The 24692-nt window shown below is 40.3% G+C and overlaps 1 protein-coding gene across 2 annotated transcripts; it reads right to left on the bottom strand.

The window, feature by feature from the left end:
• Window positions 1-687: 687 nt before the first annotated feature.
• On the bottom strand, window positions 688-23495 carry SPI1 (Spi-1 proto-oncogene). Of its 2 annotated transcripts, XM_019519236.1 has the most exons (5): window positions 23196-23495; window positions 15276-15369; window positions 7137-7324; window positions 2698-2854; window positions 688-1498 (listed from the first exon to the last, which is right to left on the bottom strand). In XM_019519236.1, the coding sequence occupies exons 1-5, from the start codon at window positions 23238-23240 to the stop codon at window positions 1182-1184; spliced, it is 801 nt and encodes a 266-aa protein (XP_019374781.1). In that variant the 5' UTR covers window positions 23241-23495; the 3' UTR covers window positions 688-1181. The 2 variants fall into 2 exon arrangements, with proteins under 2 accessions (XP_019374781.1, XP_019374782.1); XM_019519237.1 differs by lacking the exons at window positions 15276-15369; window positions 23196-23495 and adding an exon at window positions 12216-12343.
• Between the last annotated feature and the right edge of the window lie 1197 nt (window positions 23496-24692).

Genomic DNA, 24692 nt, shown 5'->3' with positions numbered 1-24692 from the left:
GTCAGATCAGCTATGTTTAAAGTAAGGTGGGGGTATAAAATAGCATGAATGAGTGGTGGATACTGAATTGGTAGTATTTACATCCCCTTTGTACTCTCTCACATGGGTGTAAAATGATGGCACAAGCTGCAGGGCAGTATTGACCTCCAATCTTTGAGCATGGACAAACACGAACTCAGCATGCTTTCAGAAAGGGAGGGAGCATGCTGCAGCTTGGGAGTGCATACAGTCCATGTTACACTCTTATTACTATATGTGCATGCATCTGTAGCAGTACAAATGAGCTAAATAGCTTCACCCTTAACTTGGGATGACGTAGTTAGACTTGGAGTGGTTTTTCTACACTGGTATAGGCTTGTGTACACCTAACAGTTACTGTTACAGCATAACAGCTGCCGCAGCTTCCCCTCCCCTTTTGAAACTGCTCCAAGTATCCCAGTTCATGTTTTGTTTAAGTTCCTGGTGATTTAGAGTGCTGTAGTCTCCTTTGTAGTGATGTGCTCTCCCTATTTTATTCAATATTTTTTTATTTCCAGGGTAGTGAGAAGCTGGAAGAGAGATGAAGTATGGATAAGGTTTGGTAGCCTCTTCTTCTCTGTGCAAGTGACCACACTTTTGAGTTGTTACTGCAGGAACACAATTGAGACTAGTTTGGGAAACAGCTGTCTATCATACAAGTACCAAGGCTTCATTATAGCAAATTTTATTAAATATATACAAGTTATTACTATTTAAACATAATAAGTATCATTCCAAGATCTGCAAACGTCTCTCTAGCTGTTGAGAGCTGCAGCAGAGCCTGTATTAATGCTAGTTTCAAAGCTGTAAGCTAAAGCAGTGTCACTGGGTACACCACATCACCTTTGAAGGCAAAACTTCAAGTTGTATTCTTAAAATACAACACAATTGAACAAATATTTTCTGACAATAATATATTTATACATTTCTTAAATTTCCCAACTCTGTCCAGCTTGTTGGATGGAAGCAAAGAATTCTGTTATCTTTAGGATTCTCAGATGCTGAAGAAGGGAATTCGTACCAAAACATCGGATGTTAAGGGCCCTGTAAAGGTAGAGAGGTGGGCACAGGAAGAAAAGAGAAAGGTGCGTCCATCTCCTCTACTGGCATCCAGCCAGGAGGTCTTAATATATTTTTCTTGCATAGGCTCCCAAGACCTGTACTCAGTGAGGATAATGCTTCCTATCGCTGCTTGCCCTTCCCATCACCTCTCCACTAAATTGGTAGGTCAGCTTCTTCTTGACCTTCTTGACTTCCCCTGTCTTGCCATAGTTTCTCAAAGCCCGTGCCATTTTCTGGTAGGTCATTTTCTTGCGGTTACCCTTCTGGATGCCCCAGCGGTTTGCCAGTGCCTCTTTGTGTTTGGAGGAGAACTGGAAAGTGCCTTTTTCCTTGTCTACCCACCAGATGCTGTCTTTCATGTCTCCATTGCGAAGAAGGTCCAGAAGGAACTGGTACAGACGGATTTTTTTCTTGCTGCCTGTGTGAGGGACAGAGAGAGAGGCAGTGAGGAGAATACTTTGGAGCTTCAGTTGTGTTGCACGGAATGGGGGAGTTTGTACAGTTTATGTCTCTTTTTTTCTGGCTAACATGTCAATCGCATATATTCTTCAATGTGCAGCAGCTACAGTAGTGGATCCCAGTGCAGTGTTGGGTGATCTGTTGTTCTAAGTGAAAAACAGAGCTAGGAATTCCAGAGATCTAATTTTAGCTCTGACACTAATTTTCTCTGCAGCTTCAGGCAAATTTAGCCCGAAAATTAGATTTAAAGCCTGATTCACAGAGGTGCTGAGCATACAGATTTGTACTGACTTCAAGTAAAGCTGTGAATGCTTGGCCACTCTGCAAATCAGGGCCTTAGTTCTCCCAGCTGCCTACCTACCAGACATGTTGTGAAGACCAATACCTGTGCAAGACTTCTAATATATAGTGCACTGTATTAATGCTGTGAGTTATCTAGTAATTTAATATCAAGTTAGAAAAGGTAGGAACATGGAACTAAGGCTCTGATCCAAGGCCTGCTTTGGTCCCACCAACTTTACAGGGCTTTGGATCAAGCTCTGGGACATGTGTGCTGGATTTAAGAGAAGAAGCAGGGCTGAGTGACTGGTCAAGATGCACAAATTGTAACATCCAGAAAAGAGATGAATTCAGAGCTTCCTTCTAGAAAGGAATGGGGTGCAGTAAGGTGGAGGGCAGTGGGGAATGGAAAGCAGTAGTGTAGAGACATGTCTGGGCACCAGGGGCAAGGGGGAAGTAGCAGCTTCCAGTTCATGATCAAAAATGTGTGGCTACCAGCAGCAGCTTCTTTTTCTCACCCTTCCCTCCCCCTCCAGTTGGAGCCTGGGGCAGTTCCCTTGCTGCTCCCTAGTTATGCCATAGAGGGAAACTGTTCCAGAAAGCTGGTACAGTGGCATCAAAGGATTAAATGGCAGAGGAAAGAGCCAAATTGTAAATGGGAAGATGCTGAATTAGCAAGCAGAGCAGAGGAAAAAGGCAAGAGTACATAGATATGAAATCAGGGATAGATAAGGATTTGGCCATTAAACATTCAGCAGACAGGAAGTAAGTGAGGAGACAATGGAAACTAAAGCTTACAAGCTTAGTTGTTTTTACAGCATCATCCATCAACACCATATCAATGCGATCTGCACATGTGGCCTCTTTTTGTTTGCTAACCTGGTTCTCCGTGCATAATCCCAGGAGTTGGGTCTACACCATCAGTCTCCCCATCTGATACCTCCAGTGGTGGGCTCTGCCTCTCCATGTCTTCCTCATCAGAACTGGGCTGGTGTGGAGATGGGTACTGTAGGCACATCCGGGGCAAATAGGAGACCTGTAGGAGGGGGGAAGAATGGTGGAAGGAAAGAGACAAAGAGAGGGGCACCAAGTGAAAAAGGGTAGGGGTGGTGGGGAGAGTTACAGAGAAAGTGAGGAAAAGTGACAGGTATACGAGATTATTTAGGACAATAGCCAGAGACTTAATTGCTGCAATGCAAAATAAATATGAAGCAGTTTAAACTTATTTATCTGATATTCTCCTGTAAAACAATGTCTTCTATAATCTAGCCCCTCTAAGAGAGGGTGGAATAAAGCAGATAAGTGGAGACAGAAACATATTTTAGTCTACATTCTCTAAACCTATATAAATCATGCCAGTCCTCAGTGTCTCAGTTTTCTCACTTGTTAAGTAATCCTCCCTTTCTAATCCATGTGATCATCTTCATTGTCAATCCATGCAGTCAAGGATGATTGTCTTCCATGAGTGTCTTATCTGTGGGTCTGAAGGTGGCTGATGAGACTGATCCGGGATCGACAGACTCTGTTGCAACTTGGGCATGTGTTTCCATGCAAGGTGCATGGCTCTGGATTCTTGATTTGGTCCACAACACACTGGTTCTGCCACTCTCACTTTTCCATCTCCTGTTGTCATGAGGTTTCAAAGTACTGAGATCCTTGCAACAGATTTTTCCTCTATTTGGGGTGATCCTAGGTGATAGTCTCCCATGAGTTGATGTTGATGTTGAATTTTTTCAAGTTGGCCTTGAGGATGTCCTTGAATTACATGGTGCCTGGTCAGGAACAGGGTCGAATTTATCTCTGCCACTGCTCATTTGGCATCTGGTGCCTTAGGGATCATAACCAGCTGGTATGAGTTAATGCACAACAGTGCTGGAGCAGATGCAGCTTGGGAAGGAGACAGCTGAAAACAACTCTTTGATGGCTATCCCTACTTCCTGTGCTAAGCAGATCTCTGTGCAAGAAAAAAATCTGGACCCTTTTCCTGTTCCTCTTGGGATAACAAGGCATTGTAGTATATCATATTACTCTGGATGAATCACATGGAAGTCAGGCAGGGGAGATATAAAAGATCATGAAAATGGTTAACAATAAGGGAAGCTATAATTTGGTTCTGTGCCACCAATGGAAGGACACTGCTATGTGCATCTAAGTACAGCTAAAAGTAGGGAAAAGTAAGGAACTCACAGCCTCCTTTCTATAACAACTCCCACCAGTTCAAATATGGTACAGGTGAAATATTCTAAACTGGTAGCTCTAGAGACAGAGAGATAAGACACTCTTCCTTCCCTCCAGCATGCATGGAAGACAGTGTCCTGTGTGTGACACCATTACCCCAGTCATAGGCATTAGATAGGGGATGGATGGTCAGTTTGTGATTCACAGCACCCACCCAACAGTGAACGCCTGATCCTTTTCTGATGAGTCTTACATGAGCCTGAAATGTCCCAATAAGTTGTGTGCAAGTGGTTAGTTGAAGGGTGCAGCAGCTGGCGGTTAGTGAGTCAGCAGATTGACTGTAGACGAGCATGGCAGGAAGGGCCAGGATTGGGTAAGAGTGTGTGTAAGTTTCCTGTCAGATCCCCAAGAGTGAAACTCCAGCCCTCACCACAGTCACCTTTAGCATTTTACAGTTAAACAAGCTGCAGCCTCAGGGGTAGGAAAAAAGAGAAAGATGGGGGGAGGGAACTGGGAGTGGACTGCTGCCACTTACAGCAGACAAATGGTCCCTCTGGAGAGAAAGAGATTACAGAAGCTCAGGGTAGGCAGAACAGAGAAAAGAAAATGATGCTTGCAGGAAGAGTGGGGAGAGGGGAGTGAGATGGTGCTGTGGAGGAGGGAGGGGGAAGAGTATGGTGCCTCCAGTGGAAAGGTATGAGAGAAGGTGCACACAATGCTTCAGGGGGTTGGGTGAGCTGTCCTGATGCTACATAGATTTCCATTTCTGCTACATTTTTGGTAACAGTGATTGCACCAATGTGTGAAATTCAGTATGTGTGATATGTCCAATGTCCTGAAGATATTATGCAATAAGTCACAATGTTCTTGCTGGGGTGTTTTCAAAGGCCTATTAATGCAATCATGGAGAGGGGAAGACTTCAGAAACTGCTGGCTACTTTCCACATACTGCTGCTACCTTGGAGCTACTGTTCTCCATTTGTCATTTTCCTTTGTCCACTCCTCTTCACAAGTCCCTTGTGCATTCTTTCCTTCTCTTCTCAAGCAGCCTGTCTTTTCTTAACAACTCTTAACAGACAGTATGTGATGAGCAACCTGGAAAGATTTATTCAAAAAGACTTGCCCAAGAACAACTTAGATCTCAAATTGGGGAATGATGTAATAGCTACAAAAATTAGGGGCAAACTTTTGGTTTGTCCCTTCTTCAAGAGCATATTATTATTGTGATTTTACATGACAGCAATGGATGTGGTAACAGGCACATTCAGTATAAGGACAAAAATGTCTCCTGTTTCTGTTTCCCTGAAAATGTTTTGAAATTACTGTTTTTTGTGATGCCTATTCTGTTAGCTCCTGCACCAGGAATCGAACCCATCTCCGGTACTAACTGCATGAGCAGCTGCAACTTGAGTGAAACAGCTAAAACTCCTAACTAGAGGCGGTGATATGGGCCGAACACTTCACATTCTCTGCAACTTTGTATAATGGTAGACCCATGAGATGCATTGACCAGGAGGTTACAGTTGCGGCCTAGATAATTTTTTGGAGACGACTTGGACAGAATAGAATTAGTCATATGCCTTTTGTCCTGAAATCTGTGATGATGGTTGAGTAGAACAAAACAGTGGGATGAACATAATTCACCTCTGCTGTTCTCTGGTGCTGTTTAGGAAACTGGCCAGGGCCCGTTCTAATTCTCAGTCTTGACTTGGATCCAGTCACTCTACTGCGGCAGCTTGTCTGAGAACTGGAACCTGTACAGCTTGAAATTCTACCAGAGGTTGGTTTCCTAGGAGGCACTTTTTACCAGTCTCTTTGTCTGTGCCTGATTTTCTATTTGCACCTGTACTGAAGGTTCTGTATGTTTCCATACTGTTGAAATGTTATTGAGATCTCAAATTTAGGGGGCTTTGCAATAGATACTTTTTCTGCTGGTATAGAAATTAGCCACCCCAATTCAGGATATTTTCTAGTATGCCTTTTTTAAATCAGAAATATATACATATATATCTATAGATATATATAGATATGTATCCTGTTTTCTTTGAATAGAGATGGCCAAAATAGCTAACCTGTGTGCAAGCAAAATCTCAAGTATGATATCATTGTGGCCAGTAAGAAGCTACCTTTGACCTTTGATTTTGCTGCCTTTCATGTATTTTGCATACAATTTGGGTACTGTCTGCCCCTAGGAAACTCCTTATTCTCAGATCATGCAGTTCTCATTGTTCTCAATAATGAGCTTGGACAAGTTCCTAGGGACCTATGTTTTAATCTTCAACTGCTAGTCCCCTTTAGCCTGGCTGCTCTGCAACGTAAGGGAACTCCTTTTGGGTTCAGACATGCTTAGTATTCTAGACCCAGGTCCTTTGGTTTTCACTGCAGAAAGTGGTTGTGTTTAAGTGACTTAGTATAAAATCCTAGTACAGAAAAAGCACAGTATTGTGTGTCCTTTCTGCTTACAAGGTAAAAAACCTAGGTGCTCTGACCTCTGTTGTTTCAATGTGGAAAAATTACTTGGAATCTGTCTCCCTTTGGAAACACTATGGGTTATCCCCTTGTAAAATCACCAGAGCTGGTTAAAAAATTCCAAAGAAACTTTTAAAAAAAAAGAAGAATTTGCAATATCATTTAAATGAAAACATTTTTGGAGACAACGTTCTGAAGTAGTCCTGCCTGGCTCCTCAGGAGCTTGCCTGCCAGACAGGCTTAGTCAGGGACAGTGGGGCTTCCAGGCCCCTGAGCCCAGGATTCCACTCCCTCCTGCGGCAGAGAATTTCAAAGTTGTTGGTCTTTATTCTGAATTGTAATGAAACCAGATCTTGAAATCCCAAAGTCCTCTGTGCAGTGAATCACCTTTTTGCGCACAGGTCTGAAAAGTATATCTCTTTCAGCAGTTAAGGCATTCTGTGAGTCAGGGGGCTGATGCCTGGTTGTGTGTGGCCAGACATTATTCAGAACTTTAGACCAGGACTTCTCTTTAATCCTCTCCCTGGAGTGTGTTATATCAAATGTTCATGGGCAGAAACTCTTACCATACAATTGACTAATACATTTGGCATAGCACTATGCACTCTGATGCCCCTTGTTCTCTGCCCTTTATGCCATTCTGACTTCTGTGCAAAGGCTGAAAATCATACCTGGTGGTTGAGCCCAATATGTGGGGCAGGGAGCCCTGAGTCTAGAACGTGCATCTGCTCAATCTCCATGTGCCGGTACAACTGCTGCAGCTGCGGAGGCTGTACACTCTGGAGTTCTGTGAAGTGATTGTCCCCGAAGTTCTCAAATTCACTGTGCATGTGATGTGGATGATAGTCCCAGTAATGCTCTAAGGAAAATAAAAACAATGTGTTAATGGAGGAATAAGAAGCCTGAGCATTTATCTGCTCTCTTAGTTCTCTTATTCTCCCCAACCCTCCTAGAGACAAGCTCCATAACGAGGCCTGCTTATTTTCAGTTCTGATCTACGTAGAGCCTTCTGTTGGTAAAATCTCTCTCTGACCTCTGATACGCTTTGAGGGTGATTCAGTCATCTTAAAGCAACTCCTTCACTTTTGTATATAATTTTGAAATTAAATTTGAAACACTCCTCAGTTTTAGATTGTCCATCTCATGCTGTCCCCAAATATCCAGTGATCTTCAGAATTTTGTATCAACTGTGCACAATTCAGAATCCAACAAGGGAAAGTTGGAGGCTTTATGAGATCAGTTTCACTTAAAGCTACAGTAATTTTATGCACAAATTGTATGCACTCTGTTTTTAAATTTGTCTTTAAACATTTGAATTAATGGATCTTCCATGATGTCTCTGCAGATGTATTCTATAGGCTTATATAGCTCATTGTCAAAAGTCCTTTCTGACATTTAGCTTGAATTTTCCTTTTATTTCATACACCTTTTCTTTTATTTCTCGCTCTCTGTAATGTCCTAAACCAAAATCAGTTTCATCTCACCCTTCACTTACTTGCAGATTGTTGTCATGTATCATCCCACATAATCCCAGCATGTCCTTAGTTTTCACTTAACCCAGCTGTATGTATTTAGCTTTTAATCTTTCCATATTATTCAATATTTCTAGCCCTCTAGTTATGTGTTTACTCTTCTCTGAATGCCCTCCTGCCTGCCAACATCTTTCTAATAGTGTGATGGACTGATCTGAGCATGCTGATCCAAGTGTAGGTATCCAGGTACTTATGTCTCCCATTGGCAAAGAAACACCAAGTTTAAAAAAAGAAGAGGAAGAAATGTCTCTCCTCCTTCCCAGCCTGTAAGAAAAATAGCTTGATTAGGATTTGTAGGGGAGGTTTTTTGGTATTTTTGCTTATTTTTGTACATATGAGTGAGTTGAGTATCTACATTTGGGTGTGGCTGTGTGAAAAACTTAGTGAGGCAAAGCTAAGTTAAAAAGATAAGTTTTGCATTTAGTTGTAACTGCAGAGAGGTGTTTTTTTTTAAACAGAGATGAGTTCATGGGCTGATAGTTGTTGCAATAGAATATAGCTGCTATAGGAGCTATAGTAGTCACCGTGGGAGAGGCAATCTTTTGGGTAACTAGGGACAATCTGACAGAGGGCTTTGAAAATACAGACACCAATTTTGAACAGGATTGTCTTCACTGAGGACAATGTGTTCACAAAAAAAATATACAGCAAATAGTACAGGAAAGGAGAAATAAGCTATCTTTGTCTCCTCATAGGAGTGGTAAGGGTCTATAGAAATTCTTTATGTCTGAGTCTCTCTACCAGACCACTTTTTGCTACCAACCTTTAAATTTCTTCCTTTCTACTTTTTCTATTCAGCATCACTCTGTATGGATGAATGGGTATCTATAGTATTAGCCAGGGAGTAGATAGGTTGACTCACTAATTATACTCCTTTACCTTTTTGTTGGGTAGCATTTTCTACAGACAACATCTGGAATTTGACAGAGTCCAAAAGTTAAAATTTTCTGAGATGAAACATGGTGGTAATTTCTTTATACCTTGCAATGTGAGAGAGTTTTACTTCCACTTGAAAGAGGAAGTGGTCCCTGTAGGATACAGGAGGATCCTGAAGGTTTTTTGGTTACATCTAGCCTGAGAATCTCAGTCCATGAGATAGCAAGTTGTGTGAGAATGGATCCTAGGGGTTACCTAGACTGTTCTTATAGGAGGCCTTGGAGTATCCTATCAGAGGCATCTTTATCTGGCTTGGAGACTGACCCCTTTCTTTTCATGTGAAACTAAGTCACTGGGATTCAGTCTTTCCCCAGGCTAATCTGCTGCAAAATTCCATACCTGCAAGTGACATGAAAGCCACATGGATTTTCCATTTGGTCCAAAAGGCAGCGGCCTATTTTCTAGGTAATAAATTAATGTGAGCACATTACAGGAGTGTTCTGCACTCTGTGCTGGTTCATTCATTAGACTGTTCCAGATCTGCTTCACTATTCTAGTACTAATCTTTAAAAAGTCATTAATGGACTGGTTCTGGGTTTTCCAAAGATCACCTCTATGTGGCACATTGCAATCATTGAGATCTGCTGAAATGTTATGGGAAGCAGAGCTCAAAGAAATACAGAGAGGCTAGGTGCCAGATGTGTTCACTTAAGTTTTTTACACTGGAGTTTCCCACCCTCAGTGACTAGCTTGCTGAAGAGACAGGAATTTACAATTCATATGCAGCCTTCATGATCTTCATTCCTAAATAAGATGATTAGCCATTCTCTCAGCACATGGGCTTGAATTTTTAATAGCAATGCTTGCTTCTGTGCCTCTGGCTGTCTCTTTATTTGTTGGAACCTGTTTCAAGGCTTCTGCTACCTTCAGACCTCTCTTCTAGGTTTTTCTTGACCGATACACTAACTTCAAGAATTCTAACGCCTGTCCCAGCTAATCATTGTCATACTTTGCCTACTCAGTCATTTTTACTTGGATTCTCTGATGCTGAAGTACTGTAAACAGTATCTGCATTTCAAACTTACGATGGTAACGTGAATAATGTACCCTTTTGGAAGTTAAGCACTGTAGCCACATACTACAGATATGTAACAAAACTGCTCTGGGTCAGATGTTACTGTAGCACAATATGTGTCTCTCTGTATGTGAAATACTGCACCCAAGTAGTCAACAACCACTGTGGAGGGAGGACAGTATTTCTTTTTTAGTGAATTATTTATCAGTAAGCTATTTATGATTTAATTCTTCTCAGGGGGAAAAAAGGTTCATTAATTCAGTACATTTCACTGACAGTAAAAGGTAAACTATTTCTCTTGCCAAATAGCCCTACAATTATTGTGTTCTAGTGTTGATAGGTATGTTGCACCATGTCACGTGCCAGTAGTGCACAGCAGAAGATATACATATCTGCCTCTACAGATATATCAGTTGAATTGTGACTCTTTTCTTTTACATTTTTGTAGATCTGAAATTGGTTATGAGGTATAGTTGTTCTATAATGTTCACCAAAATACAAAAGGAGAGAGAAGAAAGGAGAAAAATAATCTTAAAATGAAAGTGTCTATTTTGTGGTTCAAGGACAATGTCAGTAAAAGCCAGGTTAGGTCTACACACAGGAGTAATTCTGAGAAATTTCGTTTGAAGTGAAAGAGGATGTGAAAAAAATTCTCTGTTTTAGAAACATGGAGATCGTGTTTGTTTTGGTCTTTTATGTAGTGAAAGGTTAAAGGAAGGACAGATGATGAATCCTGAACTCCTCTCATTACACAAAAAGAAGGTGGTTTGGCTGTACTGGTGGACTGAAAGGCTCCATGCTTATATCCAATACAGAGATGATGGTTTTGGTCTGTGTGTGAGAAAAATAGTTGAAGAATAGCTCCTCCTTTATTCCAGAGAAGATGACATTCTCTTGTCTTTTCTAGGTGAGTATTAGCAAGACACACCAGTAAGATGTAAAGTCAGCTACGAAAAGGTATCTCAGCGAAGAAGAGTCACTGTATCTTGTCCCTCTCATGAGCCAAGCCAACAAAAACCCGTAGAGGAAATAAGAGAGAATACTGAGGGATGCTGCTCTTTTGGTTCTCTACAGAAACACTCCCTGCTCAGTGAAATGCTCTTTCTCAAATAATTGTGGCTCATCTATAATGATAGCAGAATATCACTACTTCTCACATTACTAATTAACAAAACTGATAATTCCAGTTATGCCAATGCAAAGCATTCAGAAAGTATTTGTCAGGACCCAAAACATCATGAGATTGCTCATTGTCTCTCTCATATATATATATATGAGAGAGACAATATATTATATTTTATAATATATATATATATAAAATCATTATTAGGTTCTTTCTACTTGTCTGTTGGCTTTTGAGCCTTTAGAGCTGTTCTTCAATACTATGGAGGCTGGAAACCTTTTTTTGTAAATGAAAGCTAAAATTCTTATGCAATCAAATTCCTCCAGAAACAAGGGCTTTAAAGCCTGCCTCCACCCCAACAAATATCATGAAACCAGTGATAATATCAGTGATAGTTGCCAATACTTAAATTTATACATCTATGAACTCCGCTCAGAAAAAGAATACATCTAGTGATTCAATAGCTGGATTTATTTTAAAATTGTTTGTTCACTTGCTACATTTACTACATTGACTTAGGTGCTATAATCTCACATTGATGGGTGTATATTAGTGAGTTTCTGTTGTATGCTCTTCAGTATCTCCTCAAATAAATATGCAATATGACAGAAACCATAGTACCAAGAAAATGTATGGAACAATACAGGTACCTGGATAAATCTCCTGTAGTTTGTTCTTTATTTTTCTAGTAGTGGCAGAGGTATAGTGTATCATTTCAGCAAGACATTTTGACTTTTTTATCTGTTTCTAGTCAACAAAGTCAGAATGAGTATTCATTTTGTCTAGCAATATTTCTCTGACAGCCTCACAAGAGCATTAGTCATAAGATTTTTTTTTGGTTGGGCTTGCAATACTTTTTCTTTAGCTCCACCACCAGCTTTGAAGTTTCCCCAGTATACCAAAATCACACCCTGCAAAGGCCTATCATTGATGATTTATGATAGTTTTTGGAATATACTTCAAAGTTAACTGGCCCTTCACAACTCTGCCCTTCCCTACTTATTTGTTTGTGTTTTATATCATGTTCTCATTGTTCTTGTTTTTTATCAATCCCTACCTCTTTCACCTTCCTCAGTGCCACCACCCCTCTCTTTATCCACTTCTACCACAAAACCTTTCCACATTCTTTCACATCACTCCTTACTTCCTTGAAGCAGGTTGTAAGGCATCTTTCCTCTACTCCTTGACATCCTTCTTCAAGACCTGCTACTACTTCGATGCTTATATGAAGATGGCCAAATTGAGGCTAGTTGATATCTATAGCAAACAGCAAAAAGAGTTGGTGCATATGCTTTATTCCTTTCTATTATTCTGTCTTTGTTGCTTGGTGTAATATTTGGGTTGTCTGTGGTATATTGTGGGTGTTATCATAATACAGATAAATATTAATTTATCTGATGTGTATGTGGCAGGATACTTAGTTGCTATACTCCTCTCCAAGCACGGGTAGAATTAAATTGAAGGCCTGCTTCTAGAGCAGGGTGTATGAATAGTTGTAATCATTTAGAAAAGTTAGCAAGAGACAAATGTTCATGTAAACTGGAGACCTGTGCTTAAGCAATTCGCTTCTTAGCCATTGGAAGTTGTGTTGTGCATTCTGGTGAGATTTAGGACTTGTAAACATCTGAACAGAAACTGAACAGGTTTTGGAACAGCCTTCCATAGGAATAGCAGAGGCAAAATATTAAGCTAATTTTAATATGGAGTTTGATAAGCTTATGATAGGGACTCTACTGCTTGATTGTTTATGACATCAGGGGATTATCATATCATATGTTTTGACATAGGGCTTTAAAAATATTAACTACTTTATTGTTATAGCCATTGTGAGATGCACAAGTCCCCATTTCATGGATATGGAACTGGAGCCACCAAGAGGTTAAAGTCAACATTTTCAAACATAGGTATATTAAATCACCTGAATCTGTACATATTAATTACCTAACTTTAGGGTCTTAACACCCTTTTGATCATTTTGACTAATGTCACTTGATAAAGGCTATACATGGTAGATGCATCAAAACAGGATTACTCTGTAGTGCTCAGTCTCTTATTTAGTCCAGAATAAGGAATTTCACATCTGGTCTGTCAATACAACCTAAATTTAGGTAAGTGTCTTTTTCAATTAAATGCCCAATGTGCAAGGCAGCTTTCTGCAGAAACTTGCTGCCCTGTTTAATTTCTTTTGTTGCCATAGTACCTTGTGCTGTCAGTGTGCTAGCTCTCTTATAAATAACATAGTTGAAGACTAATTATTCTGTGAATGACAGCCTTCCAGGGAAACTCCCAAGAATTTCAGGAAGTGCTATGATTGGTACAATAGGAGGTGCTTTTCCTTCTGACTCAGTACTGACTCCAGTGTTCCAGCACAGTGCCAGTGGACTGCTGTGCTCTGGAAAGAGGTGTGAGTGATTTGATAGCTGGTGCTGTCCCCCTGACTCAGTGCTGAGTCCAGTATCCCAGAACACTTTAAAATACTTCAAAAGGAATATTACCCAAAAGGATAAATATTAATACAATATTATTATATTATTAATAATTATGTGACTTATTTCCAACAATAATGAAGGACCAGCTCAGTTAGCATTCTAACATTTTTCCTGTATTAATATTATTAATTTCAAAGGGTATGATTTTGGCTCTTCTAGGTTCAAACACTCATGAGGTATTTAGGCAACCACCATAGCGTAGCCCAGGTTTAATCCCAGGTTTAATGGTATTTGTAAAATATAGGGCTGCCTGGAATAAAAGTCACCATAAAAACAAGAGGTCCTTCAAGCTGTAGGAAGCATCAAGACATACCTCCTCTTCAACACATGTGAGTTAACACAATAAACTGTCCTATTGCATGTTTCACAGTAAAACAACTTACATCCAATCACTGGTAAGGTAAAAAGAAAAGTCACATTTAACCAGAGTGAAAGAGAAGTTTATCAGGGTCCTGGAGGGATACTGAAGGTTTCAGTAGGGGCAGCAGCCAGGAAAGCCCAAGAAGGTAGAATGGAATATGTGAGGTTGAAGGCAAGCAAGAACTCAGAGAAACAGACTTAAAACAGAAAGAGCAAATGGGTAAATTGTACAGATACTCTCTTAGGAGAAACTCCCTGGGAGTGATTGAACCCTGGTTGTTACCAGATTATTTTTCTCCTGGGGCAGCCATTTTTACTCTGGAAAAAAAATCCTGAACTTCTGTACACTTGTGGTTTCCCCTGGGAGAGCAGTGACTTTCTCAGGAGACACTGAATGTCTGTATAAGGCCTGAATAATCAGAGCTGAAGACAAGTGTGGCAGACACTGAAGTGAAGTCAGACAATTAGGATGACACAAATACAGGTTCAGGGAGTTTTGAAACCAGGAGAGATATTTGGATTAAGAAACGGATAGAAGACAGTGAATATAATGAAAGATAGAGGGGATATGATGCAAAATTCTGCATCTCCTAGAAGCTCTACATATCATTTCCATGCCTTTGAGGTTTCTCTTCTGTGATACACCTGTTAGACTGGATCAGTGTCATAATGTTGAATAAATCAGTATTATTATTAATTCCAAAGCACATGCATTTACTCCATAGATCATAGTGACATATTTGCTCATAACAACACAAGATATGCCATCATGGGTCAGACTACAGGTCGATTTAGCCTAGTAGTCTGTATATCCCAGTGGCAGAGAATGGATGCCAAGGAAAAGAATATTTATCCAGACTCGCCTACCCAGACTTATCTTTCACCTTTCCCTCTTTCCTTACAGTTTCCGGGTCCTAGGAAGGCTATGTGGAGGCTGTGTCCCTAATCATTATGTTTATTAACCACTAAAGGACCTGTCTTGCATGAATTAGTCCAATCATGCTTTGAGCCTGTTTAAATTATCAGCCTCTATAGCATATTATGGTGGAGTGCCACAAGTTAAATACATGCTGTATGAAAAATGGCTTTCTTTTGTTTGCTTTATACTTGCTACTTAATTCATTGTATGTCCCTTATTTCTTGTATTGCAAGAGAGAATAAGCAGTAAAGCCCTATTTCATTTTTCTATGCCATTAATGATTACGGAAGCCTCTCCATATCACTAATATTTTTGTTGCCTTTCACTGTACTTTTTCTATTTCTGCTATATCTTTTTCCTTTCCTGAAGGCCCTCAAACTCCTTTCCTGAGTATCCTAGGATGCTGAATGCACCAAAGAAGGTTTTTTTAACTTACCACCATGACTGTCTCCATCACTGTTGAGATATTGGTAATAGTCATGGGGCTGTCGGTAGAGGTCTGACTCATAGGTTACCATGTCTTCAGAGGGCTGCAGAGAGAGGAGGAATAATTAGACCTGTGAGCAATAGCAAAGCTGTTTTGCAGATCAGTCAGGGACAGAGGAATACCAAGGCACTGTCCTCAGGGAGGGTAAGGGGAAAGTATGGGCTTCAAAAATTCTTGTTATACTAGTAGGGAATAAGAAAAAAAACAGAAACCAAAAAGTGCCTGAAAAAATGGGAGCTCACCTCTTGGGGGCCAATGGGAAACAGCATTGCTGCCATCTGGAAATCAAAGGTGAAGAAATGTATTTATCCTGCTCTGTCTCCTTGTTTATAGTCAGGGAAAAATAATTCAAGAACTTGTGTAATGCTGTCAGAAAGGTCTGATTTTGGACACTAAGCATAAGCCAGGACTCTCTTCTACCAGCACAGGTTTCCTTAGGTGAACCTCCAGTACTGGCAGACATCTGCTGTCCTTCCTTCCCACCACTGTGGGCAAAAACCTGCCTTAAAGGTTCATGTGGGTGATCCCGGTGAGTGGTGCTGTGGTTTGTGGCTGTTACTGGTTGGACAGAGGTGACTGACAGTGCTGAGGCCAGAGGATTTAAACATTTTTTCCTCATCATTTGTCAATGACCAGTGATTCATATAAAGCATTTGCATTGCTCTCCCAAAAATGTATTTTTCAGGATAGAGAAACAAACACTGGATCCTAAGTATGCATGTTATGTTACTGATTAATTGTGCATATTATTTAGCTTATCAATATTTCATTTTACTCTACTCTCTCCCCGCTTAAGAACTAACATTTCAGAGGCTTTGGTCCCCAAGTGATTACCCTGATAAGCTTTTTATTTTGTTTATTTTCCTCTCCCATCTGCCAAAGGAGGCCAGATAGTATAAGGAGACATGCTTATGAACTACAGAGGAAGAACTCTTCCATGATTCCTTGCAGTCCAAACACTCCTGGTGCCCAGACTCCTTGGAGCCAAACTCTCTTCCCTGATCAAGTAGTCTTAAGAAGTACATCCAAAAAACTCCCAAAGGCCATCTACCCACAAGCCAATCCAAGGGAAAAGGTGCAGGGTCCCATCCTAAATTTTATGCAACTGGCAGAATCTGATATCCTTTATGACTCTTGTTGTCCAACTGAATATCTGGGTTCCTAAAAATGTCCCCCTATGCTTCGTCTTCAGTTGGATGACTGACAAGTACTGGTGCTTGGCATCTTTTTCCTTCAAAACTAAGATCTAAAACAGGTCATCAGACAGAAAGGGCTCAAAGGACTGATGAACAACACTACAGCAAACAAAAGAAACCAAGAATGGCCAAAAAATATGGGGGGGGGAGCCCAAAAGCATCTAGATCCTCACCTTTTCATGAGTCCTATCCTCTCCTTTGAAGAAGGGATTTCTCAACTTTGGCTTATGATAACACTAAGTCAGAGAAGCAGGACAGGTTTGCTTTTTTCTCCCACCTTCCAGATGTTTGAGACTATGGGGTATAAGTTGATTGCTGCCAAGAGCTATCAATAGAGAAAGATCTAACAGAGAAAGAAGTTGAGAAGGGTAACAAGGGCCACATACTGCCCATTGAGAACTAGAACAGTACTGCCATTCCCATGCCTTCAACGAAGTCATAAGGGAGGAATGTGAAATGTCAGGGGAAGGGATTAAAAATCAGGTGGCAAAGCAATTACATTATATAGTCTCCTAAAACCCAAGTTGTTGTTTTTTCCAGGGTCAGTCCTTTCCTAGAAAAGGACATAGTGATTTTCTCATTGAGGGGTATTTCTTCTCAACTGAAGATAACAGAAGCCAAAAAAGATAAAAATCACTCTTAGAAGGAACTTGTAAACCTTTCCAAAGCCTCAGTGGTAACCATGTCCTTTGTGGTCATCATCACCTGTTAGAATTTCCTGGTGAACTGACCTAAGAAATAACAGCTAGAACCAATGAATGCAAAGCTACACTAAAGAAACCAATTCATCCATAGATTTCCTAAGGCAGAGATGACCAGCCTATGGCACACATGCCATAAATGGCACAGGCAGTCTCAGTGTGTGGCAGACAACAGGGGATAGGCAGCACAGCAGCAGACAGGGCAGGAAGCAGAAAGCAGAAAGCTAAGCAACAGGTCAGGCAGAGGAAGGGAAGTGGAGTGTCAGTGGGGAGGGCACAGAGCTTAATGTGTGGCGTGCCTGCCAAAAATGTTGGCCCCCACTGCCCTAAGGCTATGGCAGTGGCAGGTAGCTCACTGGCCAGCCGGTAACTTTGGCTCTGAATGGTGGTTATTTATTTCAGGCATACTTTCTGTCTCAAAGTTCTCAGATAGGATTTTGCTCATGAAAAAAAATGTAGTATGACAACAAGGACAAGATAGTAATAAAAGTCCAAGAACAACTGAAAACTTTCATGCAAGGGCAAGGCCAAAACTTGACTCACTTACTTCAGGGGTAAACTGTGTCTCAGAACATCAGAGAGAAACCCAGATCAGGGAATGGGTATAGGTCTAGAAGGCAGAATATCCTACTTAACAGATTTTAGACAGGTGGATATAAGAATGCTGAAATCTTTTTGGAAATCCTCGTTTGCCCTTCCCATTTTTTCTTCATTCCTTCTCCCATCACAAGTGACTTAAAACATCATGCCATCTTGATTTCTTAATCTACAGTTTGGGTTATCCCTCAAGACAAAAGCTACTGAAGATCATTTTCTTCATCATAAGAAAAAGAAACCGGGTCCATCTTAAATATCAAGGGATAATCAGGATGGTGAAGTTGTAGAGGGGTGGGGGGTCTAGCTTTCACTTTCTCTGCAGTTTCACTCCCTGTGTTTCTTTTCTATAAATTCATACTTTCTGGCAACGCTCATATCAGCAAGAAAAAATAATATGAAATATTTACTTTTATAATATGTGAACCATACAACTTCTTTTTATCCAAGTCATCTGAGTAACCAGTGCTCATTTTTTCCAAGTAAAAACATAGCACATTCTAACCATAAGAAATTCTATTGAAATATTAAAAATTATACCAATTATTTCAGGTAAATATCTTTGTTTCCTCTTACTCCAATTACTTGACACTTAAAAGAGTTGTCAAATCCTCAAAAGCTAAATGCTGTATCATTGCAACATATTTAGACTCAGGTAAACAAATTTCAGAAGTCATAATCTACTTAGCAATGTTAAAAGTAGCATCCTGGGCAGAAAGGGCAGCCTCCTGGGTCGTAAAAAAGAAGAAATTATAATACTTTACAAGCTTTACTATCACTTCTCTACAGAAAAATCCTTTGGTAAGAAGGGCTAAGCAGAGGCCCCAAAATAGAGATACCACTACTAATTTCAGGTAAGGTAGAGAACATTTCTATTTCCTTGTTGCTTCCTCTTCCGTAATAATTTTCCTTTCTGTTTGTGATACCCCACATTAGCAAGTAAAGTAAGAATGGAAACACAGTTTGTTACCTGATGATTTCTGTTCTGGGACTGACCTCCCCCAGAGGTCTTGATCCAAGGAAACTCCAGACTCATGTGGACAAGTCTGAGCTACCATCTATAATTGAAGAAGATTGGTACTGGCCATGTATCTCGGACAAAGGAAAAGGTTAGACCCAGAAAAGAAACTATCAGGTAGCAGATTTTCCATATTCTGCCATTTCAGTTTTAGTGCAGTTTTTGAGAGCCAGTAATTTCTCAAACACTTAGACTTAGGAATTAATTATTTCTATCTTCTGAAAGCTAATAGTACAAGTTAAGATCTGCCATCTAGCAGTAGTTCTAGCTGTTGTGTCTCAAGACGCAGTCAACTGAAATCCAAGAAAGAAATGAAGTAGGAGTAAAACAGATAAGAGAGAAATTAAAAACAGATAAGAGAGAAATCAGAATAATAAGAAGACTCTGATGACAGACTCACAGAAATTACAAAAACTCAATGCTTAGAAGTTAGGTACCTAAATAAAACCAACATATTTTTCAGTTACTATGCTAACCAGGGTCATAGGAAGGGTGGGGAGCAAGTGGGGTGACTGCCCTGGGCGCTGAAGGGACACCAAGAGGTGCTGCCCAGCTGGGGCGGGACACAGGATGGAGCTGCAAGTGGCTCATTTGGGGGGCATGGAGATGGGGGAAGGGGGGCTCCCACCACTGCGTGCACCCTCGGACAAGCATGGGGTACCATGCGCCCCTTGGATCTGTGCATGGGGCAAGGGCAGGCTGCTGCTGTGGGCTTTGCCCTGGGCACCAAACTTAATTGCTACGGCACTGATGCTAACTGATTTGAAAGGTACTGTGCATGCACAGCATCTCTGAGTATCAAGCTGCTTTTGTTTAGGTGCCTAATTATGGATTTAGAAGCCTGACTTTAGGACATCCTATTTTGAAAGTGTGGCCCTTAGTTTCTCTTCCTTGTGGTTAGTGAGACTTCCTGCCTTGAGTTTCCTTCCTGATTGCTCGTTCCTTGGACCAAGAAAAATATCATTATAAATCTTTTATCTCACATATTCTGTAATAATCTGCCCCAGACAAGGTACTTAATATTAACCACTTTTCATCATGGATACCTTATCTGCATGGCTGGGATAAGGGATAGATGGCATTCTACAATACATGTAAAGACTTTTTTGCCTTTGTGTACTAAGATTATATTTGATGATCTGTATCATACAGAGAAGATTGAAGGTGTTATTTATCCTTCAAAAAAAACATCTCAAAGATCCCTCCCTAAACCTCAGCTTAGTTTTTGCTTTAAGCTTCATTAGAATATATATTTTTCTGTTGTTAGGAAAATAAAAGAGTTTTCACTGAACCTCCTTCCCCTTTAGGCCCACCATGTCCTGCTGTGCCAACTTGGCCTCCCCACAAATACCCACTGTGAACTAGCCTACCTCTGGAACCCCCCCACCCACACAACCACACATTTCACCAGCTTGCTTTAAATCATTATTTATTCCATTACAAACATTGATTTGACAATTTTCTCCAGACAGGAACCAAAAAAAGGCATGTGTTACACTGTAGTCAGGTAATTAATTTTAGTTTATGTGGATTATGATAATTCCATAACCTATGAGAAAGAGTGACAGGAAGTTTTTTTCAGAAACCGATGAGCATCTGAAGCTCTCCTTTTCTACCCAAGACCATCTTCCTGTCGCAAGCAAATGTTCAACAAATGCATAGATCTGCATATGCCACTGCTATTATTAAAGGGAAAGTTGCTCCACTTTAGTCTTTCACTCTGCAAACCTAGATAAAATTGTTGTAACAACAGGAAAGCTGTTTAGATGGAGGTAACTGGGTATCAGTGAAAAGGGTCCAACTGAAGGGGTACAACTGCATACCAAAGATAACCTGAATATTCTTTCCTGTGACTAAGATTTTGTCAGATGGTTTTAGCAGTTTATAAATTTACTGAATTCTGGTTTATTTATTCTTTATCATGACATAACTATTCATTGGTAAGCGATGCAGAAATACCCAACTTTTCATGATTTGCGACTGAGACTTGTTTTATGGCCAACACCAGTTTTATTTCCTTGGAAAAATCTAGAATAGACTTTTTCTAAGAAGGATGAGATATCATCCTTTAGGCCATCCTACACTGGAAATGCAGTTTTGCTGAACAGCTGTATCTGAAGGTTTTTTTTACTCGCTCTCTCACAAAAAAAAAATCACAGCAAAATACTGATTCTGTAGGTGGCTGTTCATGGCTTGGGTAGCTAGAGAAAAAGGACTGACCTTTTAGGGATTTCTGCCGTAGTATTAAAACAGCTGAATCCTCTACTGAACTGGAGGACACTAGTTTGATTCTTCCCACTGTGTCTCCCATTAATTGTTTAACCATCAGAGAGAGGTAACTTTTAAAACAATTTCAACCAGCATTTTCCAGACTGAGGCTAAAAGTTTTCTTGCAGAATCAAGAGGGGAGACAGTTACAGCCCTATCTTCAACTGAAAGAGGAGGGGCAGAAGAGGGAAGTGTTGAAGTGTCATTTCACAGAAACCCTCCAGTTTCCACAAACAGGCTAATTTCTGTCCCCAAGAACAGCCCCAGTGGGCACAGCTATTTATAGTGTTGCCATGTGGGCTTAAATTTTTGCTGTCCAAAACAATGCAATTCAAAACAGGTTTTAAAAATGTAGGAAAATGCAGAGTTACCCCCTTTTTGAGCATTTTACATCGCCTATATATATAAAAAATAATTCTTCTGTCAAGTGTTTCAGTAAGATATGAAGCCACTTTCTCTACAAATCCTCCCCCTGGAAAGGCTTATAGACAACATTCTCATCTGAAAGGATTAACAAAGAAAGTTAGAATTATGGCCTGCCGGTGTTAGAATTTCACTTCATCCACACATGGGGATTTGAGAATACAAGAAAGACTCCAGAGAAAATCTGTTACAGGTGAATGAGATCTTAGATTAGACAGGAGAACCCTCTTATTTAGGTTTGGGTCATTTCTGTGGCAGTATTAATGAGAGAATGTACAATTATTAAATGACCTGAAAAAAAGCCTAGAAATTAATTTATAGAGAGCAACAGAAATTGAAATATTCTAGTCACTCAGTTCCTTTTCAAATTGTTTTTCTGACAAATTCACAGACAGAAACACTGGACTATGATGCTGGCAACAGGGTGCACTAAAAAAAATAGAATTTTATGGGCTTCCACTGTAAAGAAGCTAATGGATCTAGGGGCTCCAGTCCGAAAAATGCTGCCACAGCAGGTGCAGAAAAAGATACTGTTGGAGTTACAAATATTTTGACATCATCATGGATGCCAACAGTTAGAAGCAATTAAAAGAGTTACCTTTTGGAAGGGTAGGAAAGAGATGACTTTAGCTTTCCTTAAGGGAAGCATGTTACAAATCTTACTAGAGTGACTGAGACTTCACTATCTCTCCGAAGTAGACATGGCACTTACGGTAAAGTATCTACCAAATAAAATACAGAGTAAAATTCCCTTCCAAAGTAAAAGCTGACTTCTCTGGAACTTCTATAGAGTCAACCAGTTTACCCAGGGCCACCACCTACACATTCTACTTTACAGACTTCTCATTACAAAGCTGATATTTCTAAATAGGTGATTAGTGAGAGAATTTTCTTAACAAAGTACCCCTCCCCAAATAATTTGAAAATAACATTGATAATATAATAAAACTTAAAGGAAAAAGGAGAGAAAAGTTCATATAATCATACATGAAAAAGGTGCAACTTTGGAAAAAAATAAGAGGATTAATTGGTGGTTTAATTCTGAGCAGTCCTTTTGACATTTTTATAGTCTAAACAGAAAAATGTTCACCTCTGCGTAACACAATGGGGTGGGGCAAAGCAGCAATGATTTGAGATTACCCCAAGCACAAATTCTACTTTTACTTAACCTAACAATAAAAAATGTAAAGGTACAAAAGAAGATCTAGAAAGGCTGAATCCAGAAGTCAGACTTCTGCCTCTACAAACAAGGCCCAGTTTTGAATTTTCCTAAATATAAAATCAGCATTTGTCCACTTTTCTCTCGCTGTCTGGCAAATACTTTAAATATTTAAAAGCACATTGAAATATCTGTTTATGAATAATTACAACCTCAAACAAAACCTATTTTTATATCACACAGTGAGCTTTGGAGAAAAGTCTTCCTGGCTTGTTACACTAATAAAATAAAATATATTACAAGATTAGTGTATGAAACCAACTGTAAAAGTTCAGAGAGGAAACATTAGCTTCCCATTCATTAGAAAACTTGTCACCAACTTATATATTGACTTCCAGGCATTATTCACACAAAGAAAAAGAGGCATTTTCAAGTCATAAATCCAGGTTTGGTTTGCCTTTTGTTGCTGAACCCAATGAGCCCTAACTGGAATTAACCCCAGATACTCACAGGGGGAATGAGGGGGAATCCTTCCATTTTGCAAGCTTGCAACATTCAGCCAACTTCTTAGTGAATGTTCTGACTTCAATTTTCAAACATCCAGAAAACTGACTTTAAAAATCACATCAAACAAAAAATACAACAGAAATGAGATCCTTGGACTCCTTGAAGTCCCCGTACTGTGATGGATCTCAGGATGGGAGAAAGGCCCTACCACATTTTCATACTTTTCGCTAATAGGTTCTGAGGTGAGGTCCTTTCCTACTTGTATCCGAAGTTCCTGATTTTATCAAATGTCTGTAGAAGTGAGATAGTGCTGGGGCTCTATCAGCTCAGCATGACGTAGGCCTCACCCCTTTGCATAAATCTGAATTCAAGAAGCAGGAAATCTGTCACTAGGCAAGTACTTACTACCTAACAAACAGGACAGCGCTCAAGCATGCTCTGGTACAGTGTATGATCAACTGTGAAAGAGTGAAGTGCCTTCATACAAGTAGAATTTGAGGCATAATGGAGTCACTGCTGTGTGGTTTAAAGCAGTAACACTGGTCTGCATTAACGTCAACCCCTAAATCTAAAACGACAGGAGTCTGAAGTTTGCATTATTAGTAGCCCTGTTTCGGGATCAGGCAGCCACATCTGCCAGTTCTGTGGTATTCACCAGGGGGCAGGGGAGGCAGTAGTGGGCATGGATCTGCAGGCTCAACAATATGCTCTAATTTCATACGAAGGTTTGGAGAGCAGCCTATGAACAACATTTGATATTTTTTACTATAGTGTGCACCTTGATCTCTTGTACATTTGCTCCAGACCTCTGTTCTTAATGGACCTAGAAAGAGAAAACCACCTGGGCAGCCAAGCTGTACTTCAGAAGAGAACATTTAGTGGTAAGAGGAGGAAGCTTCTTTTTTTTGTCCTGGTGACAATTAAGGAAGAACCCAAAGGTTCAGACTGGAGAATTTTCCTGAAGAGACTCTGGTCATTTCTCCTATCTGCCCTCACTCTACCTGTTTATCCCACTTTTTTCCTTGTAGTTGGCTTTACTGGAAATATTCATCCCATCATTGTGAGTGGTGCAGGCAGGCAAATGAGAAGGCCACTGCTGCAGGATGCAGGGTTTAGGGCCTTGTAGCCAGTGAAGAACTCACATTCTCTCACTCTGCAAAATACCTCCTCCCTTTGCAGTTAGTGGTTCACATTGTGGAAAAGTGAAGTTTGGTCAATTGGATTGTTCCCCTTCACTCTATGCTCCTGTGCCACAGGTTCTGCTTTTGGAAGTAGCCTGCTCACCGCTTACCTGGCACTGTGTGTGAAGGGGAATTTCGGCTAGTGCAAAACTTCCTCCCTCATACACTGGTAAAACCAAAGGCTGGTCACAAGTTCCTCTCTTTCCCCACCCTAAGGAACCCCAAAAACACTGTTAGCATTGGGACTGGATAGCACGAGGTGGGAGGGAGATTAACCCCTGAAGTTCTGGATTTTTTTCCATATTGACTGGTACATAAG

The sequence above is a fragment of the Gavialis gangeticus genome, unplaced genomic scaffold, assembly GCF_001723915.1.
Source record: "Gavialis gangeticus isolate Ggan-Ray unplaced genomic scaffold, GavGan_comp1, whole genome shotgun sequence".
In the NCBI taxonomy this organism is placed as follows: Eukaryota; Metazoa; Chordata; order Crocodylia; family Gavialidae; genus Gavialis; species Gavialis gangeticus.
The sequence above is the reverse complement of the archived record's forward strand: the minus strand, read 5'-3'. Positions and strand labels throughout refer to the sequence as shown.